Genomic DNA, 18,779 nt, shown 5'->3' on the forward strand with positions numbered 1-18,779 from the left:
TGATATAAATGCATTTTTTATTAGTGAGGTTAGAGGGGGGGGAGACAAGACAGACAGACACACACACACACACACACACACACACAGACACACACACACACAGACTGACAGACTATGAGAATCGCGTAAAGAATGAAAGAAGGCTGGGAGAACATCCCCCTCTGCCTTCCCTAATTCACTCTCTCCTTTCCCACCTCCTTCACCCTGTCTGCAACGGGCGGGCGGTGCCTTCTTATGGAGGCCCCTTGCTCCCTGGCTTTCTAAGGGAGTGGCCAGTGAAGAAACAGCAGGTGAGGGAGGAGAGAAGGACTGGGACATTAATCCCTCCCCCGTCTCTGACAGTGACACCACAGCTGCAGCTTTCTTACCCCTACAGAGTCTCAGCTCCTCCCAGTGTGTGATCATGTGATCAGGTGCACTTTCTCTCCAGGTCACCCTACCCCCTAAGGCTGGGGATGGTGACCACTGTTCACATCCTATCTGTACCAGTTTCCCTGTGTTCCTCCCATGCTTTCTATGCCTTCATTAAGCTCTGCTTCGATGACCAGCCTGATGGCACGTCTGCTTCGTGCGCACTCTGACTGCTGTGCTGAGCTCAGGACAGAGCATGTAAGTGTTCCTCGTTCCTCTATCCCATTTCCTTACAAGTCAGTACAGCCAGCAGCATGCACGCATCCTTCTCATCCTCCTTTCCGTGCCCGTCATCGGGTCTACCTGGAATCCCGCAGCCTGGCGTCTGGCTTCTTTCTAGATTATGTGGCATCTCTGGAATGTTATGTCATTGGCATCTCTGAGGAGACCCGCTTGGTCACATCAAAGCAAGATAGTGGAAAATAAAGAGGGAGAGAAATGCTTCTGACTTGTGCCTCCTAAAGAATAAGCCTGAAGCCAGGCATGGTGGTGCACAACTTTAATCCAGAACTCATGGAGGCAGACACAGGTGGATCTCTGTGAGTTCGAGGCCTGCCTGGTCTAGCCTTCAAGGCTAGACTTATTTATTTACTTATTTAGGAAGAGCTTTGAAGTGTTCTTTAGTAGAATAGTAAATTTGGAAAATTTGCTCCTAGACCTCAATTTGCACTTGAGGTCAGCCTGGAATCTACGGAATCTCAGGTTCACTGCAAAGCCAGCTGCCACATATAAAAGCAGAAAGAAAACACATTCCAGTAATCCGACTTCCTGGGATAAAAACCGCTATTAAGTGCTAGACATATAATTTTTGACCTATTCTATGAATATATAGAATATATTTGAAGCCTTTTGCATACATAGGATTACACTGCAATGTTTATTCCATAAACTGTTTTATTCATTATTCATATCAAGGAACATTTTTTTCATCAATTTGCTAGAATTTACAAGACCTTTTTTTAGCTACACGTTATTTCATAATATAAACTTACATAATATTTTCCGGCTAGTCGGTTACTTTTTTTTCCCTCTAATAAATAATCACTGAGTTTTCTTATGCATAAATTTGTGAAAGCTTTTATCACTATTCCTAGAGGAAATCTGCTTAAATAGGAATTGCTGATCAAAGTTGCTATAAATGTTCAGAGTAAATGTTGGAATTTATACTGTAGAGACTTTACCCTGGTGGGGGAGGGGCCCAACAGATAACCAGACTGCTGTGTGTATATGTGTGTACATACTCATATGTATGCAGGAGCATCTGTGTCCAAGGGTGTGTATGGAATCCAGAAGTCCCCGTTGGCAATAATCCTCAGTTACTCTCCACCTTATTTTTTGAGGCAGGGTCTTTCACTGAACCTGGTGCTCACTGATTCGTCTAGGATGGCTGGCCACTGAACCTCCAGGAACTCCCCCACCCCGCCCCCCGCCTCTGCTTCCGCAGAGTGCAAGTTTGCCACCATATCTGGATTTGTATATGGGTACTGGGAATTGAGCCTGGGGTCCCCATGCCTGTGTAGCATAGTCCACCTGTCTCTAGTTTCCTTTCTTCTCTGTGTCCAACTCCTATTTATTCAATACTATTCTTCCCCTTTGGCTGTCTACTTGGTTGTAGTTCCCAAGGCTACTTTTATTCTTGTCCTTGCCTGCCAGTTCTCCAGACACAGAAGTTTTATTGACTCACCCAGTTGTTTAGGCCTCCTTTCTTCCCCACCAGTTGTCTCCAAGCCTACTTTGGACTTTAGTCTGTAATATAGACAACCAAACTCAAGAGGATCTATTTGTTGTTTCCACACACATTTTTTTGGTTTCGATTCAAGTGGGATCAGGAAATCCTCTTTGACTGTTAGCTAAAGGTCATTACAAGGATGGCTGTCTATAACACTTTCCTGATAGTATTTAGAATATTCTCCTTGGTTTTACAGACCATAAAGCATTTGTAGCGTTTTGGTGAGTTTAGTGAGGTCCTTCCTTGTAGGACTTACCCCAGGAGGAATCAGATTATTACAAAGGCCTTTCCAGAATAAAAGCTCTCACTCTAAAAGGTCTCCAATCTTCACATTTTCTTTCATACTTGACTCTTGACTAATTATGTCATTCATCTAAGAGAAAAGGCTTCCTGCTTCCTGTGTTACACACTGCAGATAGCTTCCTCACAGAAGAGCACACAATGTACTTTGCAGGCGCTGAGTTTTAGGTGGCTTAAATAGGATATGACAGTTAAAAGGAAGACCTTTGGGACAACCAGAGGCCCCATGCCCTGACCCCAGCTCCCGAATGTCCTTTCCTGTGTGACTTGTCCTAATGGGCAGGTGTCATACCCACTCCCTCAGGTGTGGTTTCTCATGTAACTCAGCTCTGTGTCTAAGCTCTGAGGAGAAACCAGTTGTTAAAGAAGTAAGGCAGCTGGGTATCACCCCGGCTTGTGGTCTGCGATCCCTGTATCTGGCTGAGACAGAAGGATCTTGCACTTGAGGTCAGCCTGGAATCTACGGCAAGATCTTGCTTCAAAAGTAGGTTGGGCGGTTACAAAGCTGCCCCCATCAGTATGAACGTTTGTGCCGTCTGCCAACTTGCGCTGAGTATTAGGTATGTATACTGTCTCGCAGGGTTTTACTGAAGTCATTGACTGAGTGAGCTATTCGGATTGGCTTTGAATCCAGGTTCTAGGACTCCAGCCTGTGTTCTCAAACCTCACATTTGCCCTGAGTAAAAGGCTGTAGGGGGTGGGGTGGTGGCAGTAAGGAAGTCCCTGGGAGGAAAGAGAGAACAGAAGTGTCCATCTGTCTCCCGACTTCTCAAGCTGCCAAGTACAGCGTGGGTATGGACAGATGCAGCCTGCCTACCGGCCATGATTACCCAGTCCTGGGGTCCTGTGCACAGGTGGAAAGAGGTCAGACCTCCAGCAGATGTGTGACTACACAGAATGGTTAAGGCGTTCTGGTTCTACTGGTTGATAGTGGTGTATCCAGTCAAGGTTGGGTTAACCTGCAAGCCTGCCTACCTCCCCACTTCCCACACACTCCAGCTCATATTTCTCATCATTCATAGCTTCAGCCCTCTTTAGCTGAATTATACCCACCTCTGTAGCAATTAATCTCTCCAGGTCTTTGTTTTCGGCCCCAGAGCAGTAATTTAGTAACCGTTTCCTGCATTTCACAGTTTCTAAAAATTAGCCCCATTAGAGCTAGAGACTTCATGTTTTCTTCAAGGATTAAAGGGTTCATTAGGAAGTGATTTTTTTTTTTCTCACTTTCTCGTTGATTTTTCAGTTTCTACTGAGACCGTTTTATTACTCGGGCTAAAAATAAAGAATATTAACTTTGATTCATGGGTAGTCCCAACCTAGAATCCAGGCTGCTGTGAGCTTATAGCAATTCCAAGCTGAGTTGGACCACACTGGATTCCTAGGCTATATCCTGCCATATCCGCTGCAATTTCTATGGTATCAGGTATCCTAGCACCTTTAACTGTTTATATTTTATGGATGAAAGTGCTTGTGACAGAACAAAGCTTGCTCTCTTTCTGTCTTTTTTTTTTTCGTTGACCTCCTGTCCTCCTTCTCTGGAGCTGTGGCCTGTTCAACCCCGTGGGGTTGCATGCCCTTAAATCCCAGCACTTGGGAGGCAGAGTCAAGTGGATCTCTGTGAGTTCGAGGCCAGCTGGGTCTACAGCATGAGTTCCAGGAAAGCCAGGGCTCCACAGAGAAACCCTGTCTAGAAAACAAACAAACAAAGGCCATCCACCAAGAAAGATCCAGTGAAAACCACAGGAGCTTTTTTCCTCTTTTTTCTTATGTTGTGCTTCATGTAGAGGAGGAAGCAGAGGACCCTATAGGTATCCTCCTTGCTACTGCATAGGTTATATTTTTTTTCTCATTTTGTCATCCCCACAACATTGCAAGGTCCATACTTTAATATGCTGATATTTCCATGTATATGGAGGAATGGCACAGGGATGCCGTGACCCCTCATCAGACTCAGGGTTTCTCTTTAAAGGTTTGGTGTTCAACCAACACTTTCAAAACCCCCATCAATTTAAAAATGCAAGCAGAGACCTTTTCACTGCTCAGTTATGCTGTGCAGTTGCTGCCTTAATCCATTGTCTGTTGCTGTATTAGTTACTTTTCTTGTTGTTCTTTAAAAAAAAAAAAAAAAAAAACAACAAAAAAAAAAAAAAAAACACCTGACAAAGGCAGCTGAAGATAGGAAGGGCTTATTTCAGCTCACGGATTAAGGGTATAGTCCATTATAGTGGGACATTAACAGTGGCAGGAGCATGAGGCAGCCGGTCATACTGCGTTTGCACTTGGGAAACAGAGGTGAAATCTGATGAAGTCAGCTAGCTTGCTCCTTTTTTATTTTAAAATCAGTAACTATGTGAAATGATGGATGTGCTAACTGGCTTCACTACAGAAATGATTTTGCTGTGTCTTGCCTATGCCATTGTATTGCACACCTTAAACACAATATAACATATTTTCTAAAACGAGGTAACATGTAAAAAAATTTTAAAAAACACCTCAAAAAGTACCTTTAATTTATTCTTTTACCCACATAAAGGTTAACTTCTTCTAAAGCACTGCTGAGTACCTAATGATCTACTTACATTCTATTCAGCAGAGTTAAAGTGAGTCTCCCGATGCCCAGAGGCATTCTGTCTAGACTGGAGACTGAGAATTCAGCCCCAGGGAAGAAAGAAGTCATTGTCCTTATCTTCGTCCTTCTGAGGAAGCTATTTGTAGTAAAGGGAGCATTACAGGCTGAATTACTGTCCCCCCTTTCCCGTGGCTTCCCTGGTGACCGCCAGCTACTTGTGCCCCATCGTCAGGAATACACTAAGTCTGCCTCTGATTTCTTTAGGGTCTACCAGCACCCCGAATGGCTTATGGTACAACTTCATTGAGCTGCCCTACCATGGCGAAAGCATCAGCATGCTGATCGCCCTGCCAACGGAGAGCTCCACCCCACTGTCTGCCATCATCCCCCACATCAGCACCAAGACCATTGATAGCTGGATGAACACCATGGTGCCCAAGAGGATGCAGCTGGTCCTGCCCAAGTAAGTGCACCTTTTCTTAAAAGAAAGGATGCACTGCTCAAGGGATATCAGTCAGACTGCATAGTAAAAACAAGGCACTAGGATGGTTTCCTAGGAAGTGCGTTTTGGAGAAAACGAGGCAGTGTTTCCTGAAAGCCTTCTCTGAGACCCTGCAGTGCCTGTTTGTGTGGGATGATCTTAAATGCATCCAAACACACTCTTATAAAAAGTTGTTAGGCTTAGAAGTCAGGCTACAGTTCAGAGTGGTGAAGGGGTCTTTTGTATCAGAGTGTAATCCCAATACTCAGGGAGGCAGAGACAGGTGGATCTCTGTGAGTTCGAAGCCAGCCAAAACAGCCAAGTCTACATAAAGAAACCCCATCTCGGGAAAAAAAAAAAAATCTATTTGTAAATATGTACTATTTTTGTCACATTTGAGTCATTTGCAGCATTTTGATCCTCTCCTATATTTTCTGTTTTCATGTAGGTTCACAGCTGTGGCACAAACCGATTTGAAGGAGCCACTGAAAGCCCTTGGCATTACTGAGATGTTTGAGCCATCAAAGGCAAATTTTGCAAAAATAACAAGTATGTCGAGTTTAAAACTTCAACTTCAAGAAAATGTTCCAGGTCTTTATTTGCTCAAAAAGAAAAGTCAAAATCAGGAGTATGTTGCCCTAAACCTATGCAAAGTTTAGCTCAATGTATGGCCGAAGGATGCTGTTGATTGCGAACATGTCAATCAATCAGCTTTCATCATTTGCTCCCACATTTCATATGAGGCCCGAGAGACTGCAAGGGAAATGACTTCCTACGTGATTGCCTGTTACCCAAAAACTTGTGTTTTGTTTTTTTTTTTGTTTTTTTTTTTCCCTTCCTCCATCCTGGGACTTGAACTCACATCTGTGTGCTTGCTAGACAAGTGCTCTACTGCCAAGCAACACTTGTGATCACAGGGTTTGCTCTTAGTTAGGACTTAGTTGCTCTTTATTTTCAAATACAAATTTTCTCTTAGGTTTGAAAAAGAAAAGTGAAGATTTTTGAATTCTCAAACTTTAGCTTACTTCTACGGGGCAACTGTGGGCTTGCCTTGTATCCAGAAATGTATTTTGCCATGTCTGAAATAACTACTTCAATACGTCTGAATAAGACTGTCCTTCACCCATGAGTAAGCATGACTAAGACATGCTTAGTATCATGTCCCTGTATTTGCCATCTGATGCAACTCTTCCTGGAGTTGTTTGAATGGGTCAGATCTCTGGCTTCTACATTTAGAACACAATTTCCAATGAAAAGCTATAGCGTGGATACGCAAAGTACTCCAGTGTGTATTTTATCCAGGGGTAGAGAATTTGTTTCGTTACCAGCTCCAGTTGCATGCTCAAGAATATCTGAGTATCTCCTATGGGCTAGGCACCTTCTACATTATCGTGACCCCTCCCCCCCACATACACATGCATACACCTTCACTGGAACCGTAGCTCCTCTGATCTCCCCGTTCCCCTTTCCTTCCTGGTCCCCAGCATGACCTGTTAGAAATGGATATCGTGGTTCAGATCCAGACCTCCTGAATCACACCTTTATTTTAATGGGATCCTTGGCCTCCTAAAGTTTGAGAAAGATGCACTTCTTGTTCAGAATCAGCTACTATAGTCTGAATGCTAAACAGGAGGCACAGGGGCCCTGAATCTCTGCAAGCTATTCTCTTTTACCTCGAGAGTGACCCGAGCCGTATTAGCATGCACCTGGTCACAACTAGCCATATTAGAGCTGGGTATTTGCACAGACAGGGCAAAATCAGGTGACCCCCAAAAGCTCTCTCGATCTCTTCATCCGGACCTGTGTCCCATGCTGACTAGAGCTGGTGTACTCTTAGACAGTGCCTTCCACTGAGAATTGTCTGGTTTTTTTTGGACTCTGATGAGAAGGGGAATGAGTTCACTGGAGGATCCCCAAGCTACAGCTGCAGTTCTGTGCCTTGCCCTTCCCAGCAGTTTCTCTCTCCTTCTGCTGTGCTGGCGGATGAGTGGCTGGGGCTATGAAAGCCAGCGCTTCCCTGTGCCCAGCTAACCATGTAACTACGGGCAGATTTCTTATCCTTGTGAGCAGCAGTTTTCCCACCTGAGATCCTCTCTAGGGTGGACAGTCTAAAATTGACAATATTATTGTCTTTTTTCTTCTGGAAAAAAAATGACATCTTTACAAATTTCTGTTCTTTTCATTTTTGGAATAAAATTAATAGTGGTCTGAATTGAAGGAGTAGAGGTTCTAACACATTTGGGCTCTGAGAATCCCTCCCAGAAGTAACAACTGCAGATCATTTGGCAGAAATTGAAATCTACTGCAAGTGACAGCCACCCGCAGCCTTCAATCGGCAGGACTACCAGGGGTTATGTCTGACCCTTTATATAAACTAGAATTTGCCATGGCTTTGAGGTCACTTCCAACACTGTAGATGGCATGCCCGTCGAAGAAGTGCTAATTTTGTGTTTTCTGGGAACAGGGTCAGAAAGCCTTCACGTCTCTCACATCTTGCAAAAAGCAAAAATTGAAGTCAGTGAAGACGGGACCAAAGCTTCAGCAGCAACAAGTAAGTGGTGGGCCGCGTGGCAAGACCACTTCCAGTAGGAAAGCAGACACACTCCAGTTCACTCATCATCTTAGCGTAATCCTAGGGAGTCTTGTTCCTCACTGGGGAGGTGGGAAGGGAGGAATGACCCTTGGGATACAACAATGAATATAGGTAGATGAAGTATTTCATGATGGTGATGACGCAGAAAGTCGGGTATGACCCTTGGGAGCAGTGAGTATGGGTAAATGAAGTATTTCATGATGATAAGGATGATGATGATGATTGATTGATTGATGGTGATGATTGATGATGATGATGACAACAATGATAATGATGACAACAATGTTAATAACAGAGGTATAGCTCAGTAGGAAAGTACTTGTCTAGCAGGCACAAGGCCTTGTGTTTGAACACTAATACCGAGAAAGGAAAACTCATGTTAGTGTAGGAATTTCATATAGGAAGGGAGTCAGCATTCCCCACAGCCAGATAGCATGGATTTCAGCCTTGCGGGCCTCACCGTCTTCAGCATAACTCCTCAATTCTGCATATACAACAAGAAAGCAAGCACAGGTGTGCAACCGAGTGGGTATGACTCCTTCAGTCTTCCGACAAAGCTTTGTTTATCAAACCAGACTTCATCCAGGCATCTTTGTGTGCTAGTCACTGCTCTCAGGGGACAGAGCACATCTGGCTGATTTACCAGCAGTAAAGTCTCAACTATAGATTGAGACATGTCAGCAAATCCAGAAGCATAGCTCCTCGGGTCTCCCCAGCACAGGGTGAAGAGTCAGCATCATGGACAGGACTGCACCAGGATTGTTGTGCAGCCTTCCGTGATTGTTAGAACATCTGCAGCTGTCCTCTGGGCAGCTTACAAGGAAAAAGAGTTAAGTTTGTCCCCACCAGCACCGTCACGGCCATCAGTCATCCATACACAATGAGATAAGGAGATTGGGCTAGGACATTGTAAGCTCATAGAATAACTTTCACCGCACATCCTGCTCGTTGCTCAACTATTTCTAGTCATGAAACAAAGTTGTCATTTATTCTAGAGAATCAACACCTATAACCTCTCAAATAAATGTTTTTTTTTTTTTTCCTGTCCACTTGAAAATAGCACTTAAGATAAAGACCTAGAATACAAGGTTTGATAGTTTTTAAAATATTGTTTGTCCTCTTTGGGTGATTGCTATATGCTAAATTTGACCAAAGTGATTTGTCTGTTTTGCCAACTAGCAGTGTGTCCAGTCAGGGCCAGCAACGTGATCCGTAGAGGAGCCCTGTGTGAATGCAAATATATACTCCGTTGTTCTAAGTTGTACTAGGGATTTCAAAACCACTACGCAGGGCACTAAGCCAAGTCTGAGGCTCTCTGTCACCAACCTGTGACTGCGTAATTAGTCAGCATAGGCTCCCATGACAATGCCAGAGACTGGCAGGAGAACTTAAACAAGAGATGTTTATTTTCCTACAGTTCGTAAGGCCAGAAGTCCAGGGTCAGAGTGTCAATAGGCCTGGCTTCTCTCGAGGTCTTTGTGTGCTCATGAGGCTTGTGTGCGCATGGTTTTGTGACATCCCTGGTACTCTTTCCCATCTTAATAAAGATGTCAGTCCTATTGGGTAAGGCCTCACCTGTATGTTTTTTTTGTGTGTGTGTGTGTGTCCTTAACAGCCCCCCCCCCAAAAGGGCCTATCTCCAAGTGTAATCATATTAGGAGCTTAGTGCCCCAACATAGTTATTTCAGGGGTACCTAAGTTGATTTATACTGCCTGCTGTCTAATTATAATTCTGGATGAAGTGGTTTTCCCAGTATAACTTTCCAGTATTCCCTTTCTAAGAGCAAGCCTACGTCATTCATGTCTTTCAGAAGACTGAGGAAAGTGCTGAGGCATTGTACCAGACGCTGGGAGTTAAACCACTCCCTTCCCCTAGCTTTTCCATGGTCTTGTTAAAGGGGCCAGTCATTAGTCAAAGTAGGCAGATCTAAGACCTATGTGTCTAAAGAAGTTTTCTTTGAGGCTAGGGTGTAGTTCAGTGGCAAAGGACTTGTTTAGCTGTCCTGGGTTTTATCCCCAGCATTACAAGAATAACAAAAGGTTGTTTTCTAAGTCAGATATCTGCAGCTAATGAGTTGAGCAGCCGCATACTATAGCAGGTGCAGATGAGCAGCCCATGTTGCCGTGGCAAAGGGCATCTAAATGATATACCAAAAGGGAAGGCACAGAACCAACAGTTAAGTCTTGTGAGCTGGCCTCTGAGCTGTGGGAAGGGATGAGGGTAGGTTAAAGAGGTCCATAGGCTTCACCAGCACAGCAGATGGCGTGCATAAAAATAGCTTATAATAACAGCAAATATGCACTGTGTGCTCATTTGGTGGTAGTCTCTGTCCTGAGAGCTATAGTGTGTTTTATGTCATCCAATCCTCATAAATCTACGAGGACTAAGTTGTTTTATTGCCAAGATGGGGCTTCTACAGAATAAACAGGACAGTAACTGTGAAAAGCCTGGCCCAGTGTTCAATAAATGGTGATTGTTGAGACCACTATCGTGTGCCAATGTACAAAACAAAGCAACTGTAGCCTCAGACAGCAGCCTCTGGGAGTGCTGTCATTGGCTGGCCTGGTACTGAGTGGATAACACATCACTTCTTCTGTCCATAGCTGCAATCCTAATTGCAAGGTCATCGCCTCCATGGTTCATAGTAGACAGGCCTTTCCTGTTTTTCATCCGACATAATCCCACAGGTGAGTGGTTCTTCCATTTCATCGCTGGCTGTTCATGTTCAGAAAGGTGCCCTCCAGCCAGAATTGTACCCATCAGTGTGGCCCTCAATCCGTTTTCTTCACTGTTAACTATAGGAGACACTACGGATACTATAAGCACCCACTTTAAAGAGGAAGGAAAATCGAGTCTGTGTTATGGAGTTTGATGGGAGCTTTTAAATATTACCCCGATTGTAGTTGGGAGGGAGGTGGTAGTTTTTAACATATGAAAAGGTTCAGCATGCCCTTTGAAACTCTTAACATCTATTGATTTTTTTTTTATAGTTTTAAAAGTACCTTAAATTTTGCAACAGGTTTTATTTTTGCTATTATTTTAATCAGAAGGCATAGTTCCTTATTCTCTTACCTCTTGTTTTATACGTCCTCCTTAGTGTATCAGAGATGATCCGCCCAACACTTAAGCTTCTAGTCACTTGTGGCTATTTAACTGAAACTTTGTTAAAATGATATGTGATTAAAATTTCAACTCCTTAGTCACACTGTCCTCAACTCAGCTGCCACATTTGAGTAGTAGATACCATATTGATTGCCCAGTGAAGGTGGGGACAGTTTCTGCCTTTGGAGAGAGTTCTGCAGAATGGCACAGCTGAGCAAGAGGTTAACGATGGCTGCTTCCCTCCTCACCTCACAGCACCTTCCGTCTTGCACCATGAATTCATTTTATGAAGTCCAACATTATCTCTCTTTCTCCTCTAGGTGCTGTCTTGTTCCTGGGGCAGATAAACAAGCCCTGAAGAAGAGAGGAAAGAAACCCATGCAAAGCAAAGCAGACTTTGCTGTAAAGAAAGACCCCTTTCCCCACATCTTTCATAGTTCTGTTAAATATTTTTGTACACTGCTTTCTTTTTTGAAACTGGTTCATAGCAACAGTTCAGTGACGCAAGTGTTTCTGGTCAGGGCTGTGTCAGAAGAAAGGGCAGGAAGGCTGGGCTGCTGTACTGAAGGCTGAACAGGAGGGCTTCAAGATGTCTAAAAGATTTCTTTAAACTACTGATCAGTTACCTAGGTTAACAACCCTCTTGAGTATTTGCTGTCTGTCCAGTTCAGGATTTTTGTTTCATTCTCGTTTATACATGTGACTTTCCAGGAGAAGTTTAATCAGTGTGACAGGAGAAAAAAAATATGACCTTTTATAGTAGTTTTATGGGAAAAATATTATTTGCCTTTTTAATTCTTTTTCTCTCACTTCCACCCAAAGGCTTGAAGGTGATGAGGGGTGGAGCTAGCAAAAGCTGTAGCCTCTTCGTGTGTTGTTTTTGTTGTTGTTGCTATTGTTGTTTTATATAATGCATGTATTCACTAAAATAAAGTTTGAGAACTAACATCTTGCTGGACACAATTTGCTGTCAAGCCACGTTCCTGTCACTACTGGTCTGTACTCTTTGGATCGGCATTTTTGTATTTTGTATAAAGTAAAAAAAATAAATAAATAAAGTGTTACAAGTAGTAAAAATTTAAAAGAAAGCCATTTCTTTGTTTGAAAAAAAAAAAGTGACATCAAAAGAACCAGCCTTTTCTAAAGCCTTACCTCAACCTCTTAGGGTAAGCCTTTGTACTTAGGCAGCTTCAAAGCCCCTGAAAATTTTCTGTTCTTTTTCTTGCAACCTGACAAGCAATTGCTGTTTCTTGCCTCAGCGCTTCTTAGTTTACAGAGCTCTTCCAGCAGTGACTGTTATGGTAATCACAGCTCTAATCTCAGCTTCAGTTCACTTGAGCAGTAGCTAAGGATTCTCCACAGACTTTACTCTCCATAAAGTACAGAAAGAAATTTCTGGAGACTTGTGTATTTTGAAAATCCAAGCCACAGTGATCAGTTTGTCTCTGGTGACTGGCTAGAACGGTTGTTCTTGAACTGATAATTTTTGATTCTTGTAGGGGGATAATTTTTCACATAGGATTTAAACATGGCGTTTATGTTGCCATTTACGGGGCATTTTAAAATTAGTTTCTGGAAGATTTGTATCGCCTTACCATCAGAATAGTTGAAAACATTGGAACAGCAAGATGGCTCAACTGCCAAGCCTGATGACCTGAGTTCAATCTCCAGGACCCACCTGGGGGAAAGAGACTTGATTTCCACAGGTTGTTCCCTGACCTTCACACACACACACACACACACAAGTGCACATGCATGCACCGATTAACAAGGGTCATTTTTTTTTAAATTAAGATCATTTAAGCACTTCTTGTCAAAACCTAAGAATTTGTTATTTTTTAAACCCAGAAGCTTCACCCTTTGTGCTACATCAAAAATGTCAATATTCAGCACTATCTGACCTTGTCGGTTACTGTAACTGTTGCTTGTAAAGTGGACTAAACCCTGTTGTTTGCAACTACTGAATTATGTGTACTCACAACCACAGAGGAGAGGAGAGGCCAAAGCCTGTTTTGAATGGTTCCCTCACACCACATACATTCTAGCAAACATGCCCCTTGTTAGTAATGCCTATTAGAGCCAGTCTTGGTGGGTTTTATTCTGCCCTAAGTCAGGAATGTATTGTGATTTACTTACAACTACAGTGCCAGTGGCTGTGAAGTGAGAATTAGTTACCTGACTTCAGCCACGTGCCATTAATTGCTGAACTGTTTGGAGCTTCTGGGGGAAAGAACGAATGTGATGCCGGGAGAGACACATGAGAGGGAGTTTATGTGCAGGAATTGTCTCCTATGATGATGGAGGCCAGGACTCCTGCAAAGCACCACCATCTGTAAGCTGGGAAACCAAACAGAAAAGCAACACAGCTCAGTCTGAATCCTGAGGTCTGAGCAGCGGAGGAACCATGATGTAACTTTATCAGAGGCCAAGGCCTCGGGAACCTGGGGCTCGAACAGTCAGGAGATGGGGGTCTCACCTCCAGTAGAGAGGAAATGTTGCCTTTCCTATATTGCTCTAGCTTGCTCTCAGTGGATGGGATGATGATACACCTACACACCCAAGTGAAGATACCCAAGTGAAGGTATCTTTCTTTGTCCACTAATGCAAGTGCCAGTCCTCTGGAAGAACCCTCAGAGACAAACCCAGAAGCAATGCTTCACAACCTACATGGGCGTCCATCCTTTCTTCCAGGCATGGTGACACCTAAAATCAAACCTCACAAGTGTCTACCAGGTGTCAAATGCTGGGGGGTAGGGGTTAATGAATCTGCGAATGGGCAGACACAGTCTTGGCAAAGCAATGTACTTGCCTGTTTCAAGTGCCTTTATGAGATACAGAAGCAGGACAATATGGAAATGAGTCCAAGAGAGAAGATGGTCAGGTGTCTGCAGAGTCAAACAGTCCTTGGGCTCCCAACTCTCCCTATCCGTGCTCCCTCCAAAAAGGATCGGAGAGTTTGTTGGATGATGGAGTGGTCCTGATGCGTAGTATAGAGATGGGATGTTCTCCAAGAGTGTGCTGGCCACAGTTCACTGGTTATATTTAAAATTTGAAGTGTCTGGTAAATTTCAACATTCAGTGATACACAGAACTTGGAAAGTCATGGTATCAAGGTACCAGGCTATTCTCCTCTCTCCTTGTTCTCCCAACCCCACCATCTCTACCGTTCCTTTACTCAACACCCACACTCTGCTCCTAGCTGGTTTTTGGAATCACATCTGCAATCCCTGGGCCAGAGGGGAAATGTTCCTCTCATCTTTTTTTAATGTGTAACCTTTTCCCTTGTGATGTATTTAAGCCAATGAGTCTGCATGCCTTGCCTTCAAAAATATCGATTTTCTGAAAGCTCTTTTCCTGGTGGGAAACTGGGATGAATGTAAGATATGGAGACTGCTAGGAAAATTACAGGCCTGTGGGAGCCTACTTTCACTCTGTAGACATGGATGGGCAAATTATTTGCCACAGATTAGATGCCACACTGAGTTTGAGCAGGAGGCAGGCTGCAATTTTCTTAAAGTAACAAAATGGTGGACCTATGGGGAAAATGGAGACAACTACCAGTGAAATCATCTTCTGTCAAATAATGAGATGGGTACTTTCAATTTTGCCCGAGACACTGGAAAATGAGAGCAGACACTGACCCAGATATGTTACATGCTCTGATATCTTATCAAGTGTTTGTCCCATAAAGGAAGCACTGATAGGTGACCCAGAAAAAAAAAATTCTAATCATCCAGAACTTTACAAAAGGGGTCAAAGGAGCGTCCTTTATGTCTGTCAGTGTGTGTGTGTGTGTGTGTTCTGAAAATGAAGAACTGAGTGGCTCCTGAGCTTCATATGAAGGGGTCTGAAGAACTGCAGGGACTAGGTAGTCAACAGAGCACTGAACACTGCCTTTAAGGACCCACCATGTGCCTTCTGGGAGGGATGAGACCTGGCTAAGCTGTGGGTGATGAGTGTGTCCTCAGTTTCCTGTGAGGGTTGACAGAGTGTGTCCCCGACCTGCTGAGAATCTGCTAGAAGATGCCACAGAGTGAATAGCCCCATTGCTGTTTCTTTTGAGGCAGGATCTCATGTAGCCTCAAAATCTATTGTAGTTGAGGATAACTTTGAACTTCTGGCCCTATTGCCTCTACCTCACAAGTGCTGGGATTATAAACCCATGTCATCTTGCTCAACTTATGTGGTATGAGGGGCTTTGTGCACACTGGGAGACATTCTCCAGTTACATTTCCAGCCCACAAAGCCTTCTCTGAAGACTCCTAAACTACTGTTCTTTTAAAACTATTTTTAAAGTTTTGATGGTATAATTATGTCATTTCCTCCTTCCTTTCCTCCCTTTAAACCACCGACCATCCTTGCTGTCATCTTTCAAATTTATTACCTCTTTTTCTTTAAGTGTCTGTGAGTGTGTGTGTATATTCCTACATATGTAAATACAACCTGTTTGGTCTGTATAATATTATGTGCATGTATGTTTCAGTACTGACTGGATGGTATTGGATAACCAGTTGGTGTGGTGTTTCTTCAAGAAGACGTGCTCCCACTCTCAGCATTCCTTCTGATGCCTGTAAGTCTTTGTATGCAATTGAGACCTTATTAGCTTTCCTCCTACATTAGCAGGTCTATTGATGTTTTCCTTGTTCAGGTCATGTTTAGGCAACCACGGTGTTGAATCTTCACCTCTAAGAGACACACTGTCATAGCAAACTTCCTGTTCCTCTGGTTCTTAATCTTTCTGCTCTATCTTCCACAGTGGTCTTGGCATCTTAGGTGCAGGAGTTGTATCGTAGATATATCAGTTGTGATTAGGTTCCATGGCTCTGCATTTTGTTTGGTTGTGGGTTTTTTTCTGTAGTGGGCTCCCTCTGCTGCAAAGAGAAGTTCCCTTGACGAGGGGTGAGGTGCCTCCTTGTCTGTGGGTATTAGGATAATATTTAGAGTATAGTTGTGGATTGTGATGGTTTAGTAAAGTGGCAGTTGTTGGTTCTCCAAGATCCACAACTTCACTAACCCTAGGTAGTTGGCTAAGCTTCCAGAACCAGGCATAATATGCCTCTTATTGGGTGGGTCTTAAGTCCAATTAGAGAACCACTGACCATTGCCAAGGAATGCCTACCTGGGAACATTTTATTTAAACTATGTATGTAGCTGGCTGGAGTGGCGCAGGGCTTTAATCCCAGCACTTGGGAGGCAGATGCAGATGGATCTCCGAGTTTGAGGCCAGCCTGGTGTGCAGAGAGAACTCCAGGACAGCCAAAGCTACACAGAGAAACACTGTCTCGAAAATACATAAGTAAATAAATAAATGTGTATATGTACATATGGATGTACGTATGTACATATATGTAGACTTAGATGTGCTATAGGTATTTTTAGGCAGATAGATAACACTATGACCCCTCATAACCTTCTCAGACCGTTATTTTACCCTCCTCCCTCTGTACTCATCTCCCTCCTCTGTCCCTAACTACCCTGCTACCCCATTTTCCCCATTTCCCACTTTAGGTCACATATCCCTGCTATTCTCCCTCTCCATTGCTCCCCCTACCCACACAATGATCTCGTTTTACTTTCCTGGTTTCTGCAGTTACTCCAGGTTCTATATTCACGTCTCAATAGTTGGACCTACGAGCCCCAGATGAGAGAGAACATGCAATGTTCTCTCTGTGTTTCCTCAATCGGTCTGACTTTCTGGTTCCATCCATTTACATGCAGTTTCCTGTCCAGGAGTTCATTTTCTTTATAGCTGCATGGTATTCACCGTGTCCATAGTGTGTCTGTACCACATTTTAACTATCTGTTCATTGGGTGAAGGCCATTGTCTTAATTTCTTAGCTATTATGGACAGAGCAGCAGTGAATGTGGCTGAGCAAGAGTCTGTGGAGTAAGGCATTGAGTCTTTTGGGCATGTGTCCAAGAATGGTCTGACTCAGTCATGTAGTAAATTTATGTTTAAGTTTTTGAGAATTCATTTGCAATCTCACTGACCCACATCCTCTCCAGCATTTCCCAAGCTACTTTTGTCTTCTCTCTTGAATCTTGGGGAGAGATACAGATATGTTTTAAATGAGAAGCATGCCAAATAGAAATCAAAGTTCTCCAACACACCAAGAATGCTGTTGATTGATGCTTGCAAATGTGATTAACTGAATATCTTGCTGCAAAATAGACATGAACTTTTAAACTTAGCAGCCCGGTCTCCATCTGGAGTCAGTGAGCCCAGCCCTAAGGTAAGAGGCATGGCAAGCTTAGGAGCAGCCCTTCCTGGGTGTGGTGACTGTCTTAGAGTCAAGAATGGAATCCTAGTGGTCACCCACCAGGCTCCCCAGAAACATCTCTATCCAGTCAGTTCACAGGAGGCAGTCACCTGAACACTTGCTACCTTTTTCTTATAAGCTGTCCACCTCTGTTAAATGCCTTCAGGCCCTTGGTGATGTGCTGTCTTGGGGTGTAGGTGCTTGTGTAGGGGAATCAACTTCACCAAGCTGTTCTCAGGTTTAGGAAAAAAAAAAAAAACTTTCTCTATGTGTGGATGACCTCTTCCTCAGAGAGAGAATGATGACTCATCTCTTCTTCAAAGAGAAGATGAGAATAGATTAAACTTATTAGAACATTTTTCCATTAATGTGTATGACCCAGAGAACAATCAAGCCATGTAGGTCTTTCCTCAGTGCTGGTGACAGTGAGTTTAGGGCTTTTAGTATGCTCAATTATTTTTTTCTCCAAGAATATATATTTTTTCTTTCTTTTCTTCTTTCTTTCTTTTGTTTTTTGAAGGCCACTGACTTTATCTAAATATTTTTATAATGACAGTGACTGTTTTTGCCAAAAAAGAAAGAAAGGAAGGAAGGAAGGAAAGAAAGAAAGAAAAGAAAGAGAGAGAGAGAGAAAGAAAGAAAGAAAGAAGAAAGAAAGAAAGGAAGGAAGGAAGGAAGGAAGGAAGGAAGGAAGGAAGAAAGAAAGAAAGAAAGAAAGAAAGAAAGAAAGAAAGAAAGAAAGAAGAGTCAAAGGGCACCCAACAGATCTTGGAGGGAGAAGGGGCCAGGAATCCATTAAGGAAAGCTGGTAACTGCTGCCATGAAACTGCAGTGAGAGGAGAAAGCACAAGGCCTGCAAGGACAAAAATTCCAAAAAGGTTAAAACGCTGAGGGGAGTGAACTCCCGAAAGACCCTGGAGCGTGGGAGGCAAGTGTGGCAACAGCAATCTCTCCTGTCATGGAGGACAGGGAGGAGCCCACTCGGCTGCAGACTCTGGAGACTATGACGTAGCTGGGGGCTTCGGATCCCCAGAGAACGTACAAGAAAGCAGCACACCGTTGTTGAAGGCACCCAGAGCAGTCCTGGAACTCCTTGGCATTGGCAACAAATGGGTCTTTCAGCCATTTTTGTGAGAGGTCTTCATCTTTCTTTAGAACCAGAAACTGGCCAAGGACCACATAAGCATTATCAATGCCCCAAGGACCACATAAGCATTATCAATGCCTTTCTTCCAGCTTCTTGCCCAGGACATCACCAATCCTGGCCAGGATCCTCACTGGCTTTTCCCTTATGGCCTCTGCCATGAAGCTGGTGCTTTTGAGAGGCTGTCAT

At 43.5% G+C, this 18,779-nt stretch overlaps 1 protein-coding gene and 1 pseudogene across 2 annotated transcripts in view; one reads left to right on the plus strand and one right to left on the minus strand.

Annotated features, from left to right (window-relative positions):
- Window positions 1-12,258, plus strand: part of Serpine2 (serpin family E member 2) — a 57,559-nt gene extending 45,301 nt beyond the window's left edge. For both annotated transcript variants that reach the window (XM_055616884.1, XM_055616883.1), the window contains exons 5-9: window positions 5,274-5,472; window positions 5,939-6,039; window positions 7,955-8,041; window positions 10,688-10,771; window positions 11,507-12,258. In XM_055616884.1, the coding sequence (XP_055472859.1) occupies window positions 5,274-5,472; window positions 5,939-6,039; window positions 7,955-8,041; window positions 10,688-10,771; window positions 11,507-11,544 (509 nt within the window). In that variant the 3' untranslated portion in view covers window positions 11,545-12,258. The remainder of the gene's footprint in view (window positions 1-5,273; window positions 5,473-5,938; window positions 6,040-7,954; window positions 8,042-10,687; window positions 10,772-11,506) is intronic.
- A 6,067-nt stretch (window positions 12,259-18,325) lies between these two features.
- On the minus strand, window positions 18,326-18,779 carry LOC129683658 (barrier-to-autointegration factor-like; annotated as a pseudogene).

This window comes from Psammomys obesus, unplaced genomic scaffold, assembly GCF_907164565.1.
Source record: "Psammomys obesus unplaced genomic scaffold, mPsaObe1.curated_primary_1811, whole genome shotgun sequence".
Taxonomy (NCBI): domain Eukaryota; kingdom Metazoa; phylum Chordata; class Mammalia; order Rodentia; family Muridae; genus Psammomys; species Psammomys obesus.